Here is a 24,379-nt window from a genome sequence, read left to right as displayed (position 1 = left end):
CGCAGACCTACTGAGCGGTTCGACACGAGCCGTTGGGGGCAGGGACCAGATGGTGAAGATGCTCATGCCCGTGACCTGCAACCCCGCCCCTTGGGCCCCCGATCCCGTCTCCCGTGCAGGATGCCTCATCACGGGCATCGAGGAACAGCACTTTGACCAAGCCTTGTTTGGCACAATCTTCATATCGCGGCTCGCGCGCGTTGCCGTTGACAAGCGGCGACCGGTACAACGTACGTACCGATCTTTTGCGAGGCGCGTCACGCTGCTCCTGACAACGGGACGACCCCCCAAGGTGCTAGTAGTGGGCCTCCACTGCCTGTAACTGCACCGCCACGCACTAGCAGCTACGAGCCGGCGCTGCGTGCCGACCGCAGTGCCCACTGCGGACTGGATACCTCTTGCAGTGTCTCAGCTGTTATAGAACGCTAGCCAGGTTCTTGCGGGCCAAGAATAGCACCACCGAATGCACTGGGCCTCAGGGCGCCAGACCGCCCACATCAGCCTTCTTCAGCGCCCGCCGCGTCCAACGCTCTCCTGCCATCGTGATCGCGGTCCTCAATCTCCCCTGCGTTTTTTCATTTCCCCCATCACTTCCCGCATTTTGTTCCGTGTGTCGTCAGGACGCCATCGCATTATCATCCGCGCGCGTCCGTGCACACTTCCATCCCATCTTCCCCTCCTGCCCTCCATCGCTATCCGCCGCGACGGGCTCCAACGGCTGCATCGTCATTCATTCCAGCGCCACCTTCGCTATCACTCTGTCTTGGGCGGAAGCATGACTGAGAAACCCACCCGCTGCCCCTAGACGCCATGGATAGCCCATTCAACCAGGGCTTCGGGCGCGGCCAGTCTCCCACGTATGTCTTCCCCATCACTCGTGTCCCTCGACCTGCTCGAGCATTCGGCTGATCTGGCCTCCCCCCCAAAGGTCGCCGCAGACTCCCGGCGGCGCCAGCGCCTACCAGGTCAACGTGAATCGAACCAAGACCCGAAAATGGGTGGAAGCCAAGATCCAGAGCTACGATGGCGACGACTGGGGCGCCGACGAATATGATGACGAGGACGACGAGCCTGAGCCTACACCCCAAGTCCCGCCCGCAAAGCATAATGCTCCGCTGCCCTCAGCCCACCCCGAACAGCATGCAGCTCCGGCGCCCCCTACGGTATCGTCTGTCACTGGCAGCCTGCCGGCGCGTCAGACGCTGCACACCCCCGCGGCCGGTCCATCACCCCAACAGCCTCGACCGGCAGGCGTCACGTCGCCTGTGGCGTCAGACCCGTCCAGCATGGGGAGCCCGGTTGATCGCGATAGGGTAGTCTCCCCACAATCCACCATCGCCGGCATCTCTGTCGCATCGAACACGCAGCCTCTTGGGGCTGCTGCTGAAGAGACGCCTGTTGGGAAGCGTTCCGACACGACACACCCTCCGTCCGAGGCCGACAAACAGCCTCCTAATAAGCCCGCAATCGAAGAGCGACTCACAGAGGTGGAGGCATCTGATCGCCACGAGACCTCTGCTAAGGTCGGGGAATCCGAAGCGAAGAACAATCGTGGTGCTGGGTTTGACGAGAGCGACCGCCGCCGGTTCTCCGTCAGCCCTACGCTGCCAGCCGTCGCCCGTATGTCCGCCTTTGGCACAGACTTGTTCTCGTCCGGCGGGAGCGGCTTCTTAGCTGAACCCACTGTTACAGAGAAGGACAGTGACGTGTCGTCGCTGGCATCGCCAACATGCTTCGCGCAATACGATGCCGAATTGGCCAAACCCCAGACTGCTGCCGCCGCCGTGTCACCGCCCGTTACTGATGAAGCGCCAGTTGTTCTAACAGAGTCTGTGCCGGCACCGGCGAATGAACAGCTCGGCGATGTGGCGAAGACGTCTACTGGCGACAAGTCACCCATTGCTGACATGGATAGGCCGAGCTGCACCGACTCTGCCACTCACGACCCCAGCTTTACTGGGGTCAACGAATCCGCTGCGCGTCCCACAGCGCCAACTGCGACCGACTCGACCGAGGACCCGGGTGTTTCGCCTGTCTCGGAGCCGGGCGTGGGGCCTCACAGCACGATTGGCTCGTCAGTTTCTGAGCCTCCAGAGCTCAGACCTGACGGTGGTCTCTCTGCCATTCCTCCCTTGAGAACGCCCAGCCCCCGTGGGCCTGCAGAAAAACAAGTCGAGCTTGCTCGGCCGCTCTCATCAGAGGCAGTCAAGTCACTCACGGTGGAAACCACTCAACCACATGTCGAGTTCGATAACACCCCACTCCTTCGGCAGAGCACGCTGAGCACAGTGAACGAGTCTCCCATGAAAGATAACGATGCCTTGAGCGAAGAGATTCTCAGATCACTCAGCCCTACGCGCTCGGGCCCTTCAGACGCCGTGCTTGGCGACGCCGACGCCTCGAAACTGCAGCCGGGCGAACGAAACGTGGCAAGGGAGAGCAGCTATACCCTCAAGGACTACGACAGCTACTGGGCCGATACATCGAAACCCGAGCCCATTCCCGAATGTGAACCGCCCACGGAGGCAGGGCAACCAGCTGTTGACACAAAGATTCTGCCGGCCGGCCCACCTGAAGAGGCCAAAGCAGAAATCAAGGCCACGTCACCTCGTGAAGCCGGCCTAAGGCGCAAGTTTTCTTGGGAGGCCGATGAGACGGAACAGAACCGGTCGCCTGCTCCTGCTCCCGCTGCTGAAGCTGTTCGCCTCCCCGCCACAACGACTGCTGATGCTGCAGGTGACGCCCTAGAGGCGGAAGCGTCTAAGATGCAGGAACCCGCCAGTTCGGCTGCCGTCGCAGCGCAGCATGCCACAGAGGCCGAGCCGCCCTCGCCCGTGTCTACCAGCGACGAGCACGCCCGTCTTGACAATAGGCTGTCTCTGGCAGACGAAAAGGCCGTGTCGCAGCTTGCCCCTACCCCGCCTCCGGAGGATCATCCGGCGACTGCAGGTCCGCCAACAGCCGACGTTACGGCGTCGCCAGCTCCGACACAGCCGCAGCAGCAGCAGACACAGGTCATGACATTTCGCGAGATCATGGGCTTGTCGAGCTCGACCGACAGGATCGACAAGTACAACGAGACGCGAGAATATTTCGCCGCAAACGACTCGGGGCTGGACAACTGGCTGGTGACCATCAAAGACCAGCACCCAGAGTACGCCAACGGCGCCGTGCCGTACGGTGCTGCCGTGGCTGGTCGACAGTCAGCGCCAGGGTCGTCCAACGAGTCTCCCGTTGGGACGCAGCCTCCATCACAACAGCCTTACTACCAGCAATACCTCAATGCCAGCTCCCCGACAGCTGGCCCGTCGCCGACGTCGCGCTCCCGGCTCGGCGGCCTGCAGATGCCCTCGCAAGGAAGCGGCAGCGCATTCGGGCACTCGGGCAACCAAATAGGCACGAAGAGCAAGGAGTTCATGCACTCGGCTGGCAAGATGGGCAAGGGTCTGCTAAGCAAGGGCAAGAGCAAGTTGCGAGCGAGCGGGGACAAGGTATTTCACTGATGCTTTCTTTCCCGACCCCCCAGTGAGTGGGATCCCCCCGCTCCCTTTACACTCTTTATCGCACGCGGGCAAATGTTGTTTTTTGGGGCTTGCTTGATCTGGCGTGCTTGGACGAACCGCTCAGGGCGTGTCAGGATGAAGTGATGGATCGCATGAAGATAGGAATTACACACCACATTGTTTCTCCCCACACCGCCACGTCACGACACACGACATGATGTTCCCCCCACCCATGTCCAGGCGTGAACGAATATTAATGTTGCTTGTTGAATAGGACGAAGCCAGTCATGCTCCAGTCCAGGAGCCGAAGTCCAAGAGTGAGAAGCGCATGTCTTGGGGACTTGCCCTGGGTTCGTCGCGCCCTCGTCATGATGGGCCGGCCCCACCGGCCGACGTGGGCACCGACACGAGCTCCAACATGGACAATGCGCCGACGGTCGCTCCACAGATCCCTCAGCCCACGCTAATGTCACCACTCAATTCCTTGAGCCCACCCGGGCAGACGGGCTCGTGGGGCATCATCGAGCCGCCGCCCGCCATGGGCCACGGCCAGCAACCTCCACCGTCGTCGCCCCATCCCGCTGGACCGGGCAGCCGGGCCACGGCCGGCCTGAGCAAGTTGGAGATTCCCCCGGGCGGCCAACCGGTGGCGGGCGACTCAGCCAGGGGTTGGCAGGTCGTCAATGCGCAGCCTATGGCCGCCAAGCCAGCGCAGTCCGACCAACGGGCGACCGAGGCGCGGGCATCGGAAGAATGGGTGGTCGTCCCGCGCGACTCTGGAGACCACCCCATAGGATTTGCCGGTGTTCGGGAGGCCAACGTGCCTCCTCAGCCGGCTCCGCCCGTTACGCAAGATAGTGGCGTAGTTCTACAGCCTGAGCCTTCGGCTAAAGGCGCTGCGCCGCAGCGTAAGACCTCCTTCGTCGGCCTGCCACCTATTCGCCGGACCTCGACGTTTGGACTCACCACCAAGGTGAAGGGGGCGACCGACCGCTTCTCGTTGGATGACGATGAGGACAACGTGCCCGGAGGTGCGGTTGTAGAGCGGGCAGCTGCGTCGCGGCCTTCGGTCGACTTAGATAAGTCACTACCGCCGGCGCCGGTCGACCAAGGGGCAGCATTGGTCGAGTCGGCGGCGCATCCGAGTGCCAGTGCCTCTATTCCACAAGCTGAGGTTGCAGAGGGCACCGGGACTCAGAGGACTCAGGGCACTGATACGCAGCGAACCCTCGTTGATGCCAACGCGTCAGGTCAGCCACCTGCAAAGGAGGATGCGCAGTTCCAAGAGTATCCTGCTCCATCCTCGGCTGCTCGACAAGCGCCTCAGCAGACGATGGCGCCGCCGCCAAAGTCGCCATTGATGACCAAGGCTCAGAAAATGTTCCCTCAAGGCAATTGGTCTTTGGAGGAAAGCCACCTGGCCGAGCCGCTGCATGAGAGAACGCGAAACCGTTCTGGCACCGCTGGCTCTCAGCATACGCCGACATTCGGTTTCGAAAAGGAAATGGGCATAACGATGCCGCCGCCGCCGACACCGCCACAGCGGCAAAGGACCTCGGACGTGCCGCCGTCGTCTGCACAGCGATGGCCGGAGCTATTCCAGCGCCGCCCCGAATATGAGGGCCAGCGCCCGAGAGCAAATTCGGGGGCCGGCCGGCCTTATCCGCAACAGCACCCTATGATGAACGCGCGAGCCGACGTGGTGAATCCCAGGCAGCAGGCAAGCGAGTTTGCCATCGCTGGGGTTGGGCCTCCGGAGGAGGAGCGCGGCCGAAGCAAGCGCAGTTCTGGCATGTTCAAGGGTATCGGCGAACGGATTTCGAGGGCGACGTCGAGAGAGCGGCGCCCCTCGGCCGCAGGCCAACACCCTATGCAGCTCGGAGATGTTCGCGGAGATGAAGTCTCTGAGAATAGCGTTGCCCTGAGTGATGCCGCGGAGTCGAGGAAACGGCGCCCGAGTTTCATGTTTGGGCGGAGCGGCCGCGCTTCCATGGACCAGAGCTCCTTGCGTACTGAGAGCATCAACGGGCCGGACCAAGCGAGGCCTCGTGGCCCCGACAGTCCTCCGCCTCCGGCGGAGCGCAGACGATCGCTCTTTGGTGCGGGCATTGGCAGCAAGCTGGTACCTGGTCAATCGCCCAACTCCAGCGTCGCGAATGACTCAAGCTCTGCCATCGCTACCACCGTCGAGGACGGTACACCAAAGAAGAAGCGCTTCTCTAACCTCGCTAAGGTTTCTGGCATCAAAGATATATTCCTTCGCCCGGGCCACAGCGAGAAATCCAAGGACCAGATTCAAGAGACACCTGGCCCCGGCGTTCAATTGCAGGGACCTGGAGCGGTGATGCCACCTGCTGCGCCCTTCCACGAGCGCGCGCGGAGGGGTAGCGCGGCCAACTCGCACGACCTGCCGCCGCCGCAGCCTGTAGTGGCTGAAGGTGGCCTTGAGGAGCGCGGCCGCAGGGGATCTGCGTCAAATCTCTTCTCAGCATTCACGGGACGGAGATCTGATTCCAAAACTCGGCAACAAGGAGATGTGTCTTTGGGTCACAATCAGCCAGTGGTCAGCCAGCAAAGTGTACAACACCCACACGGCATGGCTGTGTATCCGCGACCGACTGGCAATGTTTCCCCGGCTCCGTCTGGCATGTTGGCTCCTGCCACTCCTCCCAGTCCGCAAGTTAGTCGGACATCAACGGACCGCAGCCGGCCAGCTCAGCCTACTGCTCAGCTTCAGTACGGACAACAGACACGCCCCTCACCGCTGGGTCCTGGATCGCCGGCCGCACGTGGAGGTTCCCCCTCGGCAGTCAGACCACATGATCTTGCGAAGACGGACAAGCCGGTGTCGTTGCACTCTCGCAAGCCATCGACACCTCAAATGTCGCAGAGGGAGATGGTTTTGTCAGAGACGGACCGCCAAGGACCCTTTCTTGGCATTGGAGCCCAACACGATGCGGACGTTGAGATCCTACGGACAGCGACTGTCTCGCCAGATTTGTCCATCGCGTCTGACGGTAAAGCAGAGCAGCAACCCGTGCATACGGGTAGCAACGCCGGGAACATGGGTACTCCGCGGCAGTCTACTGCCACACCCGGCGGCTACGTCAACGCTCCTCTAGGAGTTCGGGCACCGCGAGGAGATGCTCCCAACGGTCTTCCACGCGAGAGAGCGGGCGCGGACCATACACCGCTCGGTATCATTAACGCACAAGGTTCGCCGGGCAGCGACTTAGGACGTCACGCTCGCAATACCAGCAAGGAAGCTACAGCGGGGGGTGGTTCTCAGTTGAAGCAAGCGTCTCCAGTCCCAGTGTTGGATCCGCAGCCAGGATCCTCTCCTGCGCTTCAACCTCAATCAGCCCGTGCTCAGGAGCGTGCGCCTGTAGGGCTTGGATTGCGTCAGCATCTTCAACCTATGCACCCCCAGCGCATGCCGCCACCGCAGATGCAGCAGAAAGGAGCAGCAGCGCCAGGTGAACCGCAGCAACTTCCCATGCAGCCGCACTTAGTATCCGCTGGAACCAGGCTGCCGTCACCCCCGAGCCAGCAAGACCAGGGCAGTCAGGCGACTTCTCGATGGAAGGGCTTGAAGAGCCGCGTGTCTGGCCAGATGGCGCAGATAGCCCCGCAGAATCAAGCCAAGCAAGAGAAAGGTGAAAAAAGCGACCGTCTGTCTGGCTCGAAGCTGATGGGCGCCTTTAAACGAGGACCAAGGCAATCAGAGCCCACTGGGCGGCCAGATCCTCAGTGGCAGCCAAACAAGCAAGCTCAGCCGGTGCAAAGGCCTGCACAGCCCTATCCGATGGCGAATGGCCCATCCGCAGGCCAGCCGCCGCTGGGCCAGGCGATGGGCCCGCCGCCTCAGCAAGTGCCACATCAGAGGCATGTCTCGATGCCCGTGCAAGGCCCCATCCGGCAACTCGGCCGGCAGCCCGCCCAACAGCACGCAGCTGTTTTGCAACAGGAGCCTGTCTATGATCAGGTGCCTATTCCTCAAGGGTATAGCACAGTCCGAGGCGAGGGAATGGTGGCCTCTTCGCCGTACAATATTCCGCGACACATGTCTCAGGGGCACTACCAGCAGCAGCAGCGCCAAATCAGCTTGGAACAGGGATCGCCGCGGCAGTCACCCCCGGTAGGCCAGACAGGATTCCCGAGACGAGGGTCTGCGCAGTCGCCTCCTATGGGTTCCTCGCCCTCGCCGCCGTCCACGATAGATCGGCGCGAGAGCGTGGGTATAAACGATGTGCTGGCTCATCAGCCAAGCACCAACTCACTGGCCGCGGGTGGCAGTCGGCCGGGCGACACGGAGACAGGAGTCCACCAGGGCCACTTGCAGCCCAAAGTGAGCGGACAGTTTGTGGCGGGTCACTCGAGCGATGGCAGCCACATGTCAGTTGATGGGGCTACTGTCTCGCAGCAGTCTAAGTCACCCGACCTGAGCTTGACAGACCAGACGGGCCCTCGAAACAGTAATCTCGGCATCGATGTGGACAAGGCCAAGAAGCTTGCAGAGGAGAACATTTACGACGCGACACCGCGGCTGAATAAGACGAGCACGGCGGGGAGTCAGAAGCAGAGGCCCGCCCAGATGTTGCGAACGGTGTCGGGAGAGACGATTGATTCGCTGGGCGAGGTGAAGCAACACGCCATCGTGATCCATGACGCCGGTGGCGAGGAGACACCGACGGCAGAGCTGGACGACACGGCGGACCGATACGAGCGCAGCCGGCGGCTTGAATCGCAGGAGGAGAAGATCTTGTACAAGCCCGAGGATGCGGAGGACTTTGCGCCCCAGATGAGCGCGACGAGCTATCCCGGGCAGGAGTGGAACCCGTACGGCGAGCCTGGGTTCGGGGAGTGGAAGGACGAGTAGCAGGACCGTCGATGGATGTATCAACAGCATTCGTACATGTCGACGTGTTTGGAGGCCGATGGCGGGCAGGTGGACATTTTTTTCTTCTCCTTTTCGTTTCGTTGGATACCAATTTGACAAGCCTTTATAGCGCGTATATAGGAGAGAGCGGTGCTCTAGATGGCAAGCCGTGACTTGCACAACATATATAATAACCCATGTGCAATATCTTGCTGGTCTTATTCGGCAAGGAGCCTACCGCCCGGGGTCTTGACTAACTGCTAACCTTATATTGCCCTCTTCATAGCACGTCGTTCAACACGAACACGACCAGCTCCTGTCTGGTAGCACGCTGTTTCTCACGAATATGAGCCAGCTCCTGTCTGAGCCAGCTCCTGTCTGAGCCAGCTCCCTGTCTGTCTCAAAGCCGCCGGGCCTCCTTGCATGACATTGTCCCGCTATTCCACAACATGAACCAGCCCGGTGGGAACGCCACACAGTTGGTCGCGAACACGTGCCCACGACCACGACCAACGTTGGAAATACGTAAGGATATTGAAAAACGAGGCGTCCTTTGTCACGCATTCGGACAACCACTAAGACACGGGCTTGCTACAAAAACTTACACTTCACTGTGCGGCTAGTCGGTCAGTCGGTCGTTGGGGCAATTGCCGGCGCGGACGCCACCGTTAGCTACCGCGTACCGGGCGACACCCGACCCCGGTGTCTTGGGGATTGCCGTCTTGCGCGGGGACGGGAGAAAAAACACATAGCCTATATGTAGTATAGTATAGCAATGGGTTGTTGCGGAATTCGAGGCCATGATAGCGGTTCCTTTCCTCTCTTTGTCGACTGCCGGTTTTTTTTGTCTCCCCCCCGCTGCTCGTCTTTGTTCAATCGCGGTCGCGACGAACCTTGGCAAGCAAGCAAAGCGACCATCGGCCAAGGCTGCGCTGGGGCGACGACGTGGGATAAAAGGGAAAACGTCCTGGAAGGGATTGATTGGACCAGAACCGGGTTGAAAGAGGGGGGAAGAACCCGCCGTTCGATGCTACGGTCGACATGACGACCGACGAGGAGACGCCACTGCTGGGAAGTCGGGCGCGGGGCAACGGGACCAAAAAGGGGAGGCAGCAGCAGCACAGAAAGCATCCGAGAACGACGACTACGCCGACGACGACGACGACGAGAACCATGGCAAAGACCCGAGCAGGCCTCGCCGCGTGGCTGCGCGATGCCTTCAACGTCGAGCGCCGCATCCTCTTTGCCGGCTTCCTCATCACCCTGGCCTTTAGCTACACCCTCGTTCCGTACGTAGTCAACCAACCCCCCCTCTTCTCTTCCCCTTTCTCTCTCTCTCTCTCTCTCAGCAGCCGGAATCCGAGGATGAGGCGCAAGAAAGCCGGCAAAAAAAAAAAAGACGAGATACGAGAATGAGCTCATCAACGGGACGTGGCCTGCTGACCTGATGTGTCTATGTGTGTGTGTGATTTGCGAAAAAGACTCTTCTACGTGTTCCACCTCATGGAGTGCGACACCTTTTACGACGCGCACCCGCCGTATAACGGCACCGGCGACCGCTGCAGTAGGGACGAGATTGCGGCCGGGACGGCTACGCAGTTTAGTATCCTGGGCATGAGCACTACGCTGTGCGGTATGTTGTTCCCCCCTCTCTCCGGTTATAGTGGTTTGTTGTTGCGGTTGTTCTCATGTTGTTGCTATTGCTGCTGCCTGTTATTGCTTGCTTCTCACTGCTCGTCTTTCGTGCTCGGAGTTGTCTAGCCGGCCGACCTTGGAACGAACACATTTTTCTGACCTGACTGTTGTGACTGTAACTATGACTGACCATTGTAGGGACTCTGAACCTCTTCGTCGCCGGATGGACCGCCAAAAGGTTCGGCCCCCGGGCGGCCCTCATGGCCCAGACGTTCGTGCCCGCCGTGCGCGTCGCCACGCAGATCCTCGGCGTCGTCGCCGGGAAGCGCACCGGCATCATCATCATCCAGTGCACGCAGCTCATCACCATCCTCGGCGGGCCCGCTGGCTACATGTATGTATAGGTTGGGAGCAAGAAAAGAAACCCCCCCATCGAACCAAATCCTTTTTTTTTAAAGTTGACGTCCACCGCTGACCCGAGAGCCCGCCCGCGCCAGCCTCATCGTCAACATCATCGTCGGCGAGGTCGTCGAGCCGTCGCGCCGCACCGCCGTCTTTGGTATGCTGCAGGGTTGCATTATGCTCGGCCAGGGCATCGGCTACTTTGGTGAGTAAACGCAATGCCATGGCTCCCTCCGGGGTCTTTGTACTTTGCTTAGGTGCATGCGCTGACATGGCCACCCCCTTTTTGCCCCCCCTACAGCCGGCGGCATGATTGGAGACGCCATCAACGTCCGCGCCCCGTTCGACGTCGCCTTCGTGTCCTTCCTCGTCTGCGGCGTCTACGCACGCTTCGCACTGCCGTATATAGCCCCGGATGCCATGTCCGGCGGCGGCAAGAAGACCGGCCAGCAGGGCGTCTCGGGCTTCCTCGCGCCGCTGCGCATCCTCGTGCCGCAGCGACTGCGACGCGCTGACGGTCGGCTCGTCAAGCACTACGGCGTCATCTTTCTCTGCGCGGGCATCTTCCTCGGAGTGGTAAGTTTTGCGCCTCTCTTCGCGTCTAGTAGCATCCGTCTCACTCCGCCGCACGCCCGCTGACGACCTCTTTCTTTTCTTTCGCAGCTCGCCACGGGCTACGCCCCGCTGCTCATCCAGATGTACGCGACTGCCGCCTTTGAGTTCAACCAGGCGGACAACGGCTGGCTCATGTCCGAGTTCTCCTTGATGCGGAGCCTGTTCCTCATCCTACTCTTCCCGCGCGTCATCAGCTGGGGGAGGAGACTCATGTTGGCGGCGCCCCGGGGTGGTGGTGCGTCGCGACCGGCGTCTCGGGGGCGGGCACGACATGGCGGCGGCGGCGGCGGCGGCGACGACGACGACGACGACAACAACAACGATGAGGCGTCGGCTTTGCTTGTCACCGCACCGGGTCAGCTCGACGCCGCGGCCGGTGAGCAGGTCCACAGCGAGGCCGTCTTGTTAGCAGAGTCCGACGCCGGTCGTGACGACTGCCTCTTCGATCTCATCCTTCTACGCTGGAGCCTCGTCGTTGACGGAGCGCTGACGACTATCGCGGCGTTTGCAACGAAGCGCTGGCACATATATCTAGGTGAGCATTCTCGGACCAGATCTCTCTTGCCCTGCCCTCCCTCTTCTCTCCATCCCTCGTCCGTCTGCGTAGTACGCCCTTCTTGCCCGAACAGTGCTAATCCGTACGGTAGCCGCCTTCCTGCTGCCCTTTGGGTCCGGCTCCGCGCCGGCCGCCAAGGGCGTCATCACCGAAATGTGCCCCGAGTCGCAGCGAGCCGACGCGCTCAACGCCGTGACGCTCGTCGAGAACATTGCGCAACTCGCGACACAGGGCCTGTTTGGTTTCGTCTTTGCGAGTCTGGCCGAGGTGGGCAAGGCGTACGCCACGTTTTTCTGCAACGCTGTATGTCTTCTCGTCCCCTCCAAAACTCTTCCCCCCTGCGTCATTCGACAGCTGACTGTCTCTCCAGGCTGTCGCGGTGGTGGGCATGGGCGTCCTCCTCTTCTCCACTTTCCCCTCCCCTGATAGCACGCTCGTTGAGGATGACGAGTTTGACGACATGCCAAGCGAAACCGACTCCCATGATCAGTGATCTGACGTGGTTTAAAAACGTACTCCTATGTAAGCGGTAAGGGAGGCGTGCAGGTCATGACTATCTCCGTTTACGCGAAGACAGTGAACGGACGGTGTGGGCGCACTTCTACGTGTGCACGATAAAGTGCACATCTGGCGACAACTACAATCTCGGAAGAAACATGATGAATGAGGGCATGTGGAAAAGGAGTGACTATTCATCATGAACAGCTGGGCTCGTGAAGCCTCGCACAAAACCTTGGCATGGTGGACCGGGCCTTGGGCATAAATAAACGTTTATTTGTCTCTTTTCGCCTCCTGACTAGCAACTTGTGAGCTCCATCCGGCGCGCCGGCAACGCCTCGTGGATGCCAATGAGCGGACGCCCCCAAAACTTGAGTAGCCACGACATACAGCCCAAGCATCCACCTTTGTGCGGCCCAACTGACCTCCCCACTGGTCTGACTGAGAGCTGACTATGAACATCATCGATGCTGCCTTAAAGAAGCTTAAGGCAGTTGAGGAGTGCGACGTTGATGAGAGCGCCCTGGTAGGAACGGGTTAGTCCTTTTCTGCTACTGGGGGGAAACCCGCGTCCATGTCTCGACATCGCGGAACCTCGGGGGTGACTCACAACAGGGGCATCGGTCTTGCAGCAGTATGCGTCATTCTGGCAGGGAGAGCCGATAGCCTGAACGAGGCAGTTGAGAAGGCCGGAGCAGCAGACCTGCTTGCCATTGTTGTTGCAGTTGCTGGGCGGGTTGCTGTTGGTGCGGGCGTCGAGCTCGGCAGGAGCGGCCATGGCCGTGGCGGCGAGGGCAAGGGCGGAAAGGGCAGCAGTGTACTTCATTTTGGCGGTTTTGGTTGTCACCTGAGGAAGGCCTTGGGACTAAAGAAGTTTTGAACAAAGGTGGATGTCTGGGAGGATGTAGCGAAGAAGAGGCTGTCTTGTGCTGGCTGCTGGGCTGTCGTCAAGGTCAGGTCGAGTCGAAGGGGTGAGAGAGACGGGGGTTTATATAGATGTTGCCCACAGTACCGTGACACCGCATCTTGTCATTCGGTGAGGCAGCGATTCCCCGATCCCCGCGGAAAGAGGAAACGCGCTGAAGTTCATCCGGACTTTGCTGCAACTACAAGCGCGCATTAGTCACGGTTACAAGATCGGCGTCGATAGTTTGATGCCAGCGCTGAGCGCCTCGTACACGGACGTCAGCCATCGACGCGAGTTGTTGCCGGCCCGTGATGCCAAGGGGGACGAATGACGAGTAGGAGGAGCAAGGCCCCGGATCAGAAAGGAGGTGGTGGTAGGGGCACTCCTGGTCTGCGCAAGCCTGGCTCTAGTCCTGGGGCCTACATGTCCGGCGTGCCAGGAGGCTATCCTCCGTGTCAAAGCAAGGGAGGACTGGTGATGGGAGTATGTTGAGGCGCAGCGAAGAGAGAGATGGGCTGCACAAGTTCTCGACGAAACGCCATCGGGAGTGACCTTGCCATACCACCCACCATACTCTTTTGAACATGGTAGTCGGGGCGAACATCTTTCCCCTATGGGCTAGATGGGCTTGTCCGCGGCATCGAGGCTGCATACGAGCCCATCCTCTTCTGGTTGCGGTGAACCAAGAGCAGCAAGCAGCCCAGAGGGTAATGTCGTTTTGCGTCTGGGTCCGGCTCAACTGTCATCAGCTTGGAGTAGGATCGCGCCTCCCCCTAGGCTGCGTCCCGGGATTATTCCTGTCGCCGGACGTAGCATCGACCCTGATGCTGCCTGTGCGACATCAAATGCGTCTTAGATGAACAGAAGGGCCTGGTATCAGGTTTTTGAGATAACTTTCGTGCAGAACTCCGCATCTCCAACGGGTGTTGGGACCCGCGGCCCCCGCGCCTCACTGTTTTACAACGAGCCATGTCGTCCGAGCTGTGTAAGTGAGTACGTACTATGCATGAAAATAGTAGTGGTCTCATACCACACTGCAGAAAAATGGTCCGAGTAAATAGGGCTGCTCCCGTCCGGCCCGCAGAAAAGGGGGGGGGGGGGTCGCGCCCCTGTTCGTTCTGCCGCCGTTGACATCACTCGACCAAGCAGCCGCACGGCATGGGAGCCGCCATTGGGTGCGACGAGCCGGCGCTTCTCCTGAACTCGCCGATGTTGGCGTCCCGCCTCCCGCCTCATACCTCCCTACACACATCCTACCGAGCCTGTACATGTGTCGCCAGCTTGGGTGGGCGGCGTGGTATGCGCTAGCCCCCTTGCGCCGGTTAGCCTCATGCACGCCACGTCCTTTGTGCGGCGCCCCGGATCGGCGCCCGCTAGGAGTGCCGATGCCGTGGGGCCTGATCTTTCTTCTTTGGTCTCGAAGCGCGGGCGCGGGCCCTCTTTGTTTGGCGGATGGGATAGAGAGAGAGGCGGTAAACTAAAGGGGCGATGCGGGGCCGGAGAGGTGCGGACCAGATGTGATGCTGCCGTCCGAGCCCAGCGGGTTTGACCTGTTCATTGTTGGGCCCTCAAGCAAGGGTAAGGAAAAAGCAACGCTGACCTGCTCTCGATCGATTACCCCAATCGTCATGCATTGCGTGCATTGGTGAGGCGCAGAGAGAGAGAGAGAGAGAGAGACATTGCAACGTGAGAAATGTCTCACCGTGCAGGGTGTTCCCAGCGGGTTGCCGATGTCGCCCGGCCCTTGTCGCTCGCTCTCATGCGGCGGGACCGTTACTTCGATGGCAAACCTCTTCCATTGAACGGTTCGTGAACCTGCCTGTTGCGCCCCCAAGTATGGCAGCTCGAGATCGGGCGGCCGCAGACATCCCGCAGCCCCGTGCAGCACCAGCACCGACAAGATGCCCGCCGAGATAAAAGCAGCAGCCCCCAAGAAAACGAAATCGCGGCCTCTCGATCGCGGTTGCCGCCCAAGGGGTGGCAAAACCAACGCTACTGCACCCGGGGCATCCCGCGAGTGGATGGCGGGGGGCTTCAGCTCGCCCTCACCTGCCCATACCAGCCTGCTTGAGGCGACGACTGGCTGGGCAGCTGGGGCAGGGGGACGGACGCCTGGTGGATGAATGCCCGCTTTGCTCCCGTTGACCGGGACGTCGGAGGAGACTGACGGGACGACAGGCACCCATCTCAGATCGACATCTGTTACTGCGGGCGCAGACGACGCGACGGAAGCAGAGGCGCCACCAGTGGCGTTCGAGGCAGACGGGAAGCAGCGCCTAGCGCCTAGCTTGAAGGGTTAAGTAAAGACTGTCTACAAGCGGGCGCGCGTCGGGAGGGGTTTCCTTGACCGCAATATGAGTCTAAACCCTGGAAGCGCAGAGCAGGACTCGAGTCCGTCTCTCTCTTGACGAAGGCGTTAAGACTACTCAACTGGAAGAGATCGGCGCCAGCCGCAGGGCCCCAGAATAGCCCTCACTGTACAGCAGCGCAAGCAAGGAGCAATCCTTGCGATCACGGATGGTGGCACTCTGGGGTCTTGGCTGCGGGTATTTGCCCGGAGCGCCTGATGCGTGTGATGTTGCGAAAAGGGAACATTGGCTCTTCGTGACATGTTTGATTCCTGGCTCTGGAAAGTTGGGTCAGACCACGCCACGTTCCCGTTGTTGCAAAGCCCTAGCTATCACCTCGTGCTGGTACGGGGCCCGTATTCTCCCCTGTTCCTCACCTGATGGATCTTGACATTGAAGGTGGGAGATCAGGACATCTTTGACTGGGCGTGCTCGTTTTGGCAGAAGAGACCCAGTTACACCGCGTCAAAATCAGGTCACTTTCGACGCACCCGGTTGCCGCGCGTCTGACTGCGGTCACGAACAAAATAAATTGTGCAATCCACTTCGAAGTCTTAGAGTCACGGAGTTCTCTCCTGCTAGATTCTTGTTCCGAGCACTCCATGACCCAGGGAGCCGTCAAGTCACGGCCCGATGGACTCATCGTGACTATGGCGCTGCCCCCACGTAGTATGTGTTGCCCAGCCAATAAAACAAAACTAGGAAAGTGCAGTCGATAAGTGTGGTGACCACTGCCTATCCATTCGGAAGTGGGAAGGTAATTATCCCAGTCAACATAAAGAGACGGCAAGGCTGCGGGGGACGCTGCCCATGATGCGGCCCCTGCATCAATAGTTTCGAAAAATGGCTTGGGCCAGCGCCGTGATGCATGATGTATTGCGTCATCATACAGTCAAGACTCGACTGGGGAACGGGCGCTCAAGCTGCCTGAACCTGGCTCACGTTGCCAGCCGTGTTCCGATTTTGTTTTCTTCGAGCCTGAAAGGACCTTAGTCGTTGTTTTCACGGATCGTGGGGTGAGGTGACCCGGCGAGGCGATACGGGATCGTGGCTGGTGACGGCAACCTGATCGTCGTCGCTTCGGAAGCGGCTGAGCCAGACCTGAACCCAATGGAATGCGTGCATACCACTTTCAGGCGGCTTTCGCGTTGCCTGCCTGCATTGAACAACACGTAGGCTTCGATGCGCCTCAGTAGCAGACGGGGATGCTGGCTGCCAACTGGCATCGTGCGGGATCTTCACCCTAGCCCACGGGCTGTCGCCTCGTACATTAGCCCGCAGGATCCTGTCTTGAACGGGAGTAAGTACTGCAGATGATGAGGCCGGTATTGCGCCTCGGGCACTAAGAGCTTCTCTGATTCGCAAACCAGAATGCGGCTGCGTCCGGGTCAACCACGGCAGCGGCGACGATCTCTTACCAGGCCCGCGCAGTGTACACGGGTTGATTCATGGCAGGTCAAGGGCCTCAATACCGGTCAGTTGCGACCAAGCAGCGGCTGCTCACATGAAGCTTGTTCCAGGGCTTGCGATGGGGTCACTAAGCTGTATTCCTTGCAATCATTACGGTCCACGCTTACACGTATACTCTATCTTCTATGGCACAAATAACTCTTACATGTACTGTGCGCCAATGGACCCGGAGCGTTAAAAAATCTCTCAACGTAGTAAATGGATCGAAAGCCTTGGCTTATTTGCTCAGATGACGACGGCTAGTTAATACCGTCGCATTTTCCTTTGCCGCCTGACACCGGCTCGCTGCTTAACAAACAAAGGAACCAGAAAACTCTGCTGTGGGAGGTTTCCTGGAGGATGTGGGTGGGATACCGAGCTCCAGTGTGTCGGAACGAAAGCGGTATATCCAACGGTAAATCTCTCTTATGGTGGATGGAGTCTGTGGCTCCTTAAGGTGGTGTGTGCTGGTATGGATTCAGGGTAACGCTTTCCTGGAACTGTGACGAAAGCCCACCCCAGTTTTGCGCCTGGAGTTCTCAATGTGCATCTCTGCTCTTACAAATGAACAGCCCTCACTCCTCGATTTTGACTGTAAAGGCCGATCCTCGGCTCGCAATGGAAGACGTTTCCCCATTGTCGTGGCCCAGCGCGTCCGCTCGACCATTGTCAGAGGACTGTTCCCGAATGGGCGGCGGTACGTGGACCTGATGCTCTCGCCGTCTTCTCATTTGCGAAGTCATTTTCGGCGGCAAGGGCCACGAGGGCGCTTGTGACATGAACAGCTCGTCTCGGTTTGGGGATTTGGTGTGCTGTTCCGCCCCATGCCATTGTTGATCGCCGCCGTCGGTCCCACCTCCTAGCATCGGCCTACTTGGTGAAATGTTGGACGCAGCGGCCCGTGCCAGGGCCGCTCGGCTAAAGAAGTGCGCTGGTAGTCTGGTGGTAGTTTGACCGGAGCCTGGCATCCGGGGAGTGATGGTGAAGGCGGCCGGGCGTCGCCTGGGCATCGGCGCCGCATCGTCGTAGGGCTGTGTGTTCGCCGAAGACGTCCCGAGTGTCTCCGAGGACCTTCGTGGTCGTGCTCTTTGCGTCTGCGACATGATTTGTTCGTCGTGGACGCTGTCTATCGAGTCCTGAGTGGCCGGGGTCGATCTATTCGACATTGCAGACCCAGGACGACGACGATCTGGTGTCATTGTACGGTTCGTATTGCCCGGGTGGCCGCTGGCGTTGTTGTTGTTGTTGCTGTTGTTGTTGTTGTTGCTGTTGTTGTTGTTGTTGTTGTTGTTGTTGTTGTTGTGTTCGTGTTCCGATTCATCGTCGACTATTACGATCATCCATACGCCGACTTTACCGTTGGATCCCACCAATGGTGTACAATGAAGCCATCGTGGCCGGCCTTGCGGCTCTGGCTCCATCAAAGTGTCGGCATCGTCGTCGAAGCCCAGGTGTGCTTCCAGCGGATGGTTGTAGGCTGCCATCCGTCTCGGAGGCTGAGGATTGAACTGGGCCGGCCTTTGAGATCCACTGAGCCAGGTGACCTTTGCTGTGACCCCCTGTCCTTCGGCGAGGGCCTGCACGAGCTGGTCTCGCATGTTCGCCGAGCCGCCAATTCGGTCAAGCAGAGGCGATTGCAGGATGCCTGGCATTCGCATGGACGGGCTCGTAAATAGGATGCGCAGCGACGGATATGGCCGCACGAGAACGTAGTTTTCGTATACTCCAGCGAGTCGACCGTTGTGCTTGAGTGCCATCGACATGGCGTGCTCGGAAGGATCGGCCTGTTGACCGTACTCGCCCGTCGCAGAGCTTTGCGGCTCAGGATCTTTCAATATGACCCGATGCTTGCTTGCTGCGCTTTCCGTGTAAGGCTCGACATCATAGGCACTATTGGCGGTTGGGTTCGTCAAAGGCTTTTCTTGGAAGCGACGCGGGCCCGCTCCCGTCTGCTGGAACGGCGGCTCATGCATCCGTCCGCCTTGTTCTCGCACGACGTCGAGCTCTCGACGTCCAAGCAACTCAGCGAGCTGTGTGAACTCATCCTTGTCGAAACTGGGCTGTGGCGGCTCTTTGGGATCGCCTTCTTCTTCGATAACCAACTTTTTGAGTGCCGGGAGACCATAACAATCTCTCGCCAAACCCGACACGTCCACTTGAGCACCCAAGAAGTACCTTATGACACCTCGACTGTCATATAACGGCGCGAGCTGTGCATCGAATCAGTCAACCTAATCTCGTTTAGTTAGGCTAGTTGTTGACCTACCATCACGAGGTTCATGAACGGAGACCCGTCCCGTCTGTAGTTAATAAATGTTTCGTAATGCTCCATGCCGGCGGCTAGTCTGTCTCGAATGCGCTTGACGCTGAATGGGTTGGTGCTTGGTCCTTGAAGAAACCGACAATTTCGTCCGACCACATAGTCCACTCCATACTGTGTTGTTCTATTGAACTCCTCGGTCATGAAGACAATGGGATTGTCAGGCCGTGATGGGTCTGTGAGACAAAACACCTCGGCTAACCCTTCTGATGCCGGCCGAGGCAGTCCCTTGATCCTGTGCCTGATGGAGACTGTCACGGTTTGAATCCAGATATGTGTGATGTACATTGGGAGATCCTCCCTTGCCAGAAGATCAAAAGCCGCCTGGGCGTATGTCTCAAGCTCTTTGTTGGCGGTTGAATGCGCCAAGGCACATTCATCGTCCGAGTCAAACTCGGTCAATGAGCCCAAGCCCCTCATCAAAGCATTGCTATAGTCGATAGCCTTTAGGGCTTTCAGACTCTCCATATAGTAGGTGAAGAGTGGGACTGAGGCTGGTCGGTGTTGATGCAAGAATCGGGCGAAACGATACAAGTATGCTGGATCGTTGAAGATGGCTTCCAGGTGACGACTGGAGAAGAGCAACTCGGAGCGCTTCTCGAGTTCATACTTTCCACCCCCGGCTCGATTTGGCTCAACTGGGTTCACGAGATCGAAGCTACCCGGCTGCAAGCCATCGATGCCAATTGGGTCAAGCCCCTCGGGGTCGCCATGTGCTGTTTGTAGCTCTGGGAGATCGATCTCGCATGTTTGTGATTTGTTGACCGTATTCCACTTCGACTGGGTCGCTTGAAACGGATAGGGGTCCGCGGCAAGGTCGAGCTCTTCGAGGCTTAGGGCACTGCGACTTGCGAAAAGAGCGGTCAGCAAGCTGGGCTTGGAAGACCATTGGACAAATTCCCGTACCTAGAGGAAGGAGACAATGGAGGGACGCTAGTCTGGACATCACCTCGTTCCATTACGAGTGATTTGCTTAACAGAAGGTTGATGCGAGTAGGAGGTTTTCTGGCGAATCAGGTCTGAAGAGGCGGACAGTTGGCTGGTCTCAATGCCGCCACGCGACACTTGTCTGAAGACCCTTGGTCGCCCGACAACAAGTAAGAGCAGGCACTCCCAGCAATGTGTTTAGTGCTTTGAACAAAATGAATTGAGGCAGAAACGAACCGCGAATTATTGGGAAAATCTCCCACTTCGTACAGACATCTCTGGGGAGGGCCGACTCAAGTACTTTGTTGTGTTCTCATGGCCATCCAAATCTTTTGAACCCATCGTGATCGCAAGAAACTGTCGGGATCCTTCAAATCGAGTTTCTCGACGTGATCCCCTGATCGGCAGGCGCTCTGAGTCTTCTTTTGGCGCCACTAGGACAGCTGCACCAATGAAGCTCGGCCAAATGGGCGAGTTGCTCTCGTTTGCTTTTTCCCAGCCGCTTTGACGGGTCGACTTACTGAGCATCATCGCGGGCCAACGGCCGATTGCGCCGGCGTTTAAGCGGTTGCTCCTCGCCCGCCGTAGTACACGGATTGCTTTTTGCGAGAAATTGACGATGCAAAAAGAGCTGCCCCGTAACTAACGGGCAACACGAGGTGCCCCCCTCTTACCGGGTCTTCCAACGGCCGCCGTCCTTTCGCACCACATGGCCTCACGGGTTCAGCATAACGGTTTGAGGCGAGACCGAGACCAAAATTTCCGAGCCACGTGTGTATATGACCTCCACAATCTGTCCACGTGCTGTGAGAACTGTGCTGAGCCCGAATGTCTCGAGTCCACGCTTCATGCAATCAGTATATTGCCTGTGCCGTCCCGTGCTTGTTTACATTGAGTTTCGGATGAGTGCAGGATGTTCTACCGCGAGAATGGAAGTTTGAGAGATGCATCGCGAGCCCAGACAGAAGCCCGTGGCCTCTTGTGCACTCTACGTCTTGTTTATAAGGTTGGTCATGCAACGATCATTTTCCCAGACAGGAAGAGTGCGCAAAGGATGGCCCGCAGAGTACTGCAGGTGATATATGACCACCACAGTGGGTCTGCCATGATACATACCATAACACGATGGCCCGGCATGGAACAGCAGCTTGCAATCGAGATTTTCGGCATTGCCAACAGATCTCACGTCGCCTCAACATCAACACGTGCTTGTGAAAAAGATGGACCGTACTGTAGCGTCTGGTCTGACCCGGGTGTGCCCAAGGGATGCGACTGGACTTTGCCTCTAGCGCCGCGCCTGTGGGTAGATGTTAGACAATGCTTTGCTTATTCCCTTGCCAAAGTGAACCGAAAGCAGATGGAGCCGAAAAGTCGTGACTCCATCAAAGCTGGAGGCCTAACCGTAATTCTCACTGGTATGCTTACATTGATGCCACATGGCGACGCCTAGTGATTGATCGCGAACATTCTGCTTCCGGGCAGCGGCTAGAATGCCTCGTGTAAGTCACGAAATAAGCCCGCGCCGCCCGGCAAAGTGGAGAGTGATTCCAAATGGATCGGACGGCCAGGGCGACGGATGTCAGCAAAGCCTTTATATCGTCGCAGTCGCGAATGTCGTCGTGTCGAACTGCGAAACCGTGACCAGCAAAACCTCGTTCTACATTGCATCGGGGACATCATGGCTCGCCTCCCATACGTCTCAGCGGACTCTTTCCCTCCTGGGCTGCCGCCGGCAAACATGCTCCGGATGTGGGCCCACTCGACCGCGACCCTGCGCCCGGGATTGGCGTTGGGGACGGCTTGTATCACAGCGCTGTCGATTTCTCCGTTCCATCGAGAGGCCCTCGCTCTTTACTGTTCCGTCAAGTTCGAGTGCGAGTATATCTGGAATCGACATACAGACGATGCGAGGAAGGCAGGTCTTACAGACAGTCACCTCCAGGCGCTCAGGAGCCATGACATTAGCAATCGTGACGTGTGGACCGAGGAGCAAATGGCACTCCTTGCCTTCCTTGGTGACGTTATCGACCGGCCTGAGGCGACCGACACAACCTTTTTGGAAGCCGGGAAGTGGTTTAATGAGCAGCAAATAGTAGAGATCATTACCGCCCAGGTGAGCAGGCCGTCCCGCGTCATCTCCACACCTCAATGGGGCAAGTCTAAACGTTCTTAGGGATTTTATTACATGTGGGCGCGTGTGGCCACAACGTTGCGAGTCGAACCGGACACGGGGATTCTGGGGGACGACCAAAAGGCGAAACAGTGGGCGAACGATGCGAAGTAGCCTTGCCGCCTCTCAGTCATCAATGATGGCACTGGCCCTGAAAGGCTCTGTTCCATTGCCATGCGGCTTGAGGAAACGATGTTCGATTACAGTAGTTGATGCAAAAGCTACGCCGCTTGTAGTAGACTGCTCTCGATTACTATGGGCAGATGTCGCTATGCCATACACTGACGCTGGTGGTTGCCCCGCCCCTGTGCTTGGAGTGTGATGGTCTTGAAGCTACATTCAATTCTGCCAGGGCCCAGCATCATGCGCCTCGGCATGAAGCCCTCACCCACCTTGAGTATCAAACAGCAACGTCTCGCATGCCAATTTGCAATTCACACAAACCATGCTCTGGCGCCTAGCAGCTTCCGTCTGTGCAGGTTCACAGCCCCATGTCCGCATTGCAACCAGATCTTATCCAAGATCAATGCACATGTCGCATTCTGTATGTAACGTAACTATGTGAACAGTGAGTCCTGGAGAGAAATTTGTTTTAATATGGCTAGCACATGTCGCGGGGGTGCTCCCGATCACTAGGACCTGAGGTCGTGCTGCCTTGCTCCTTATCGTGCTCTGTCACCACCACTGTTGTAACAGTCTTGAGAATTCCATCATCACCGGAGTACGGTGACAGATGAATATCTGACCCGGAACTGCCTTTGTTGATTTCGACTTCGTGCCCAAAGTTTCGATCGTCTCCTTCTGCCAAGGTGCCGCTGTTCGATCCCGGGCCTGGGAACGTTGTGTAGTGCCCATGACTCTTGCGGTAAGCTCCCGATGACTGGTTATTGAACCCGACCACCCTGTCGTTTGTGCTGCTGCGGACAATCTTCGCTATGAGCGTGGCCATGGTGAGCTCGATGTATAGCTTGACGATGTAGGCCACTGGGGAGAATTGTACGTAGCTGCTTGGCGCATCAGCAACATCCATACCAGCTTCTGGGTACCTAGCTTCCGACGCTTGGTAGGGAAAACAAACAGATATGGATCAGGTAGACTCAGGAACCCGAGAAGAAGCATGTCCATGGAGGTGGACAAAGTGACCATGCCAATATTGAACTTGAATAACCTCCAATATTTGCTGAGCCCCGAAGCAATCAAGCGGAAGCGAACCAGATATAAGAAAAGCAGATTGAGCCCCAGGTCTATGACGAGAAAGAATGCCTTCTCGGCCTTCTCAAACCGATCATTGAGCTTGACGTCAAACGGAGTAGCGGTAAAGGCGTGTGCTCTGATCCAAATTACCGCCACGGCAATGTTGATGCAGGCAACTGATACGAGGAGACCTAATTTGAGCCACCTTGCCTTGTGTTTGTGGACCATGATGAGGGCAACACGGTTCGCAATGATTTGCGAGAGAAGCTGTGTCTGAATGGCCCATAGTAAGACTGAAGCCGCGAGTAAGTCTTCTGGACATCGAGAGCGTGAATACTTGGACCAGGCGTACCAGTGCCAGCATAAAAAGTATAGCTATAGCATACCAGTCAGTATTTGGGCGGCTTGCGGATGATGAATTAGACTCACGAGCCGGGAATGATGCCTTTCAAGTAGAGAAAGGTGATCAGAGCAAAGATCAAATTGACTAGCGCCTCAATCCAGATCATGTACAAGTAGGCATTGTATAGACCTCGAGATCGCACGAGAATTTTACGTGTCTGATCGGCGACCTTGACCAGAGTGAATGGGAAAATACCCAGGAAGAGGCCGAAGTACAAGACGGCAAGATCAATGCTGCTCATTGTGAAGGAAAGTTGAGGAACCCGAAGCCGCAAAGGAGTGGACAGCCTGGCAGAGCACCGTCCCTGAGAAGGGTCTGAACAGGCCTGAATTAAATGGCTTCGGAGATCGATGAAGCTATCTGGCAGTTGAACGAACGGTATGAAAGCCTGGATGCGGTGCAATTAAGTAGCACCGTGGCTCTCGGGGGCTTTCTTGAGCGAGCCAGCAACGTGATCTCAACATGCTGACCCCTGTCATCGATCAATCTGGACTCCCCATCCAACACTCATCATTGATGATCCAGGCTCATTTGAAGACTCTGATAAAATGACGATAGCCGAAGTCTCTGACT

General features: G+C 58.1%; 6 protein-coding genes across 6 annotated transcripts; 3 read left to right on the top strand and 3 right to left on the bottom strand.

The window, feature by feature from the left end:
• Nucleotides 1-99: 99 nt before the first annotated feature.
• Nucleotides 100-8,659, top strand: JDV02_008183 (uncharacterized protein). The gene is made up of 4 exons (XM_047989757.1): nucleotides 100-857; nucleotides 929-1,620; nucleotides 1,693-3,491; nucleotides 3,778-8,659. The coding sequence occupies exons 1-4, from the start codon at nucleotides 811-813 to the stop codon at nucleotides 8,380-8,382; spliced, it is 7,143 nt and encodes a 2,380-aa protein (XP_047845762.1). The 5' UTR covers nucleotides 100-810; the 3' UTR covers nucleotides 8,383-8,659.
• Nucleotides 8,660-10,189: 1,530 nt separating this feature from the next.
• On the top strand, nucleotides 10,190-12,480 carry JDV02_008182 (uncharacterized protein). Its single transcript, XM_047989756.1, has 6 exons — nucleotides 10,190-10,411; nucleotides 10,515-10,624; nucleotides 10,721-10,995; nucleotides 11,083-11,569; nucleotides 11,682-11,893; nucleotides 11,961-12,480. The coding sequence occupies exons 1-6, from the start codon at nucleotides 10,278-10,280 to the stop codon at nucleotides 12,081-12,083; spliced, it is 1,341 nt and encodes a 446-aa protein (XP_047845761.1). The 5' UTR covers nucleotides 10,190-10,277; the 3' UTR covers nucleotides 12,084-12,480.
• An 83-nt stretch (nucleotides 12,481-12,563) lies between these two features.
• On the bottom strand, nucleotides 12,564-12,914 carry JDV02_008181 (uncharacterized protein; the record flags this gene model as incomplete). Its single annotated transcript, XM_047989755.1, has 2 exons — nucleotides 12,564-12,611; nucleotides 12,699-12,914. 2 exons carry the CDS (start codon nucleotides 12,912-12,914, stop codon nucleotides 12,564-12,566), a joined length of 264 nt encoding a protein of 87 aa, XP_047845760.1.
• A 4,394-nt stretch (nucleotides 12,915-17,308) lies between these two features.
• On the bottom strand, nucleotides 17,309-21,044 carry JDV02_008180 (uncharacterized protein). The gene is made up of 3 exons (XM_047989754.1): nucleotides 20,019-21,044; nucleotides 19,059-19,959; nucleotides 17,309-19,002 (listed from the first exon to the last, which is right to left on the bottom strand). The coding sequence occupies exons 1-3, from the start codon at nucleotides 20,069-20,071 to the stop codon at nucleotides 17,368-17,370; spliced, it is 2,589 nt and encodes an 862-aa protein (XP_047845759.1). The 5' UTR covers nucleotides 20,072-21,044; the 3' UTR covers nucleotides 17,309-17,367.
• A 669-nt stretch (nucleotides 21,045-21,713) lies between these two features.
• On the top strand, nucleotides 21,714-22,470 carry JDV02_008179 (uncharacterized protein). Its single transcript, XM_047989753.1, has 2 exons — nucleotides 21,714-22,152; nucleotides 22,213-22,470. The coding sequence occupies exons 1-2, from the start codon at nucleotides 21,718-21,720 to the stop codon at nucleotides 22,321-22,323; spliced, it is 546 nt and encodes a 181-aa protein (XP_047845758.1). The 5' UTR covers nucleotides 21,714-21,717; the 3' UTR covers nucleotides 22,324-22,470.
• Nucleotides 22,471-22,810: 340 nt separating this feature from the next.
• JDV02_008178 (uncharacterized protein) lies at nucleotides 22,811-24,047 on the bottom strand (the record flags this gene model as incomplete). The annotated part of the gene is made up of 4 exons (XM_047989752.1): nucleotides 22,811-23,213; nucleotides 23,288-23,696; nucleotides 23,756-23,778; nucleotides 23,833-24,047. The coding sequence occupies 4 exons, from the start codon at nucleotides 24,045-24,047 to the stop codon at nucleotides 22,811-22,813; spliced, it is 1,050 nt and encodes a 349-aa protein (XP_047845757.1).
• Nucleotides 24,048-24,379: the final 332 nt, after the last annotated feature.

Source organism: Purpureocillium takamizusanense, chromosome 8 (assembly GCF_022605165.1).
Source record: "Purpureocillium takamizusanense chromosome 8, complete sequence".
Lineage (NCBI taxonomy): Eukaryota > Fungi > Ascomycota > Sordariomycetes > Hypocreales > Ophiocordycipitaceae > Purpureocillium > Purpureocillium takamizusanense.
Note: the sequence above shows the minus strand (reverse complement) of the source record. Positions and strands in the feature narration are given on the sequence as shown.

Excerpts from the sequence above, each read along its gene's own strand:
- JDV02_008183 (XM_047989757.1), top strand. The coding sequence starts at position 811 with ATGGATAGCCCATTCAACCAGGGCTTCGGGCGCGGCCAGTCTCCCAC. Across the intron at positions 858-928 it reads GGGCGCGGCCAGTCTCCCAC|GTCGCCGCAGACTCCCGGCG; the intron begins GTATGTCTTCCC and ends TCCCCCCCAAAG. Across the intron at positions 1,621-1,692 it reads TACGCTGCCAGCCGTCGCCC|AGAAGGACAGTGACGTGTCG; the intron begins GTATGTCCGCCT and ends CCACTGTTACAG.
- JDV02_008182 (XM_047989756.1), top strand. The coding sequence starts at position 10,278 with ATGGCCCAGACGTTCGTGCCCGCCGTGCGCGTCGCCACGCAGATCCTC. Across the intron at positions 10,412-10,514 it reads GGCGGGCCCGCTGGCTACAT|CCTCATCGTCAACATCATCG; the intron begins GTATGTATAGGT and ends CGCCCGCGCCAG. Across the intron at positions 11,570-11,681 it reads GCGCTGGCACATATATCTAG|CCGCCTTCCTGCTGCCCTTT; the intron begins GTGAGCATTCTC and ends TCCGTACGGTAG.
- JDV02_008180 (XM_047989754.1), bottom strand. The coding sequence starts at position 20,071 with ATGGAACGAGGTGATGTCCAGACTAGCGTCCCTCCATTGTCTCCTTCC. Across the intron at positions 19,960-20,018 it reads CCATTGTCTCCTTCCTCTAG|TCGCAGTGCCCTAAGCCTCG; the intron begins GTACGGGAATTT and ends TCTTTTCGCAAG. Across the intron at positions 19,003-19,058 it reads CGTTCATGAACCTCGTGATG|CTCGCGCCGTTATATGACAG; the intron begins GTAGGTCAACAA and ends TTCGATGCACAG.
- JDV02_008179 (XM_047989753.1), top strand. The coding sequence starts at position 21,718 with ATGGCTCGCCTCCCATACGTCTCAGCGGACTCTTTCCCTCCTGGGCTG. Across the intron at positions 22,153-22,212 it reads TAGAGATCATTACCGCCCAG|GGATTTTATTACATGTGGGC; the intron begins GTGAGCAGGCCG and ends AAACGTTCTTAG.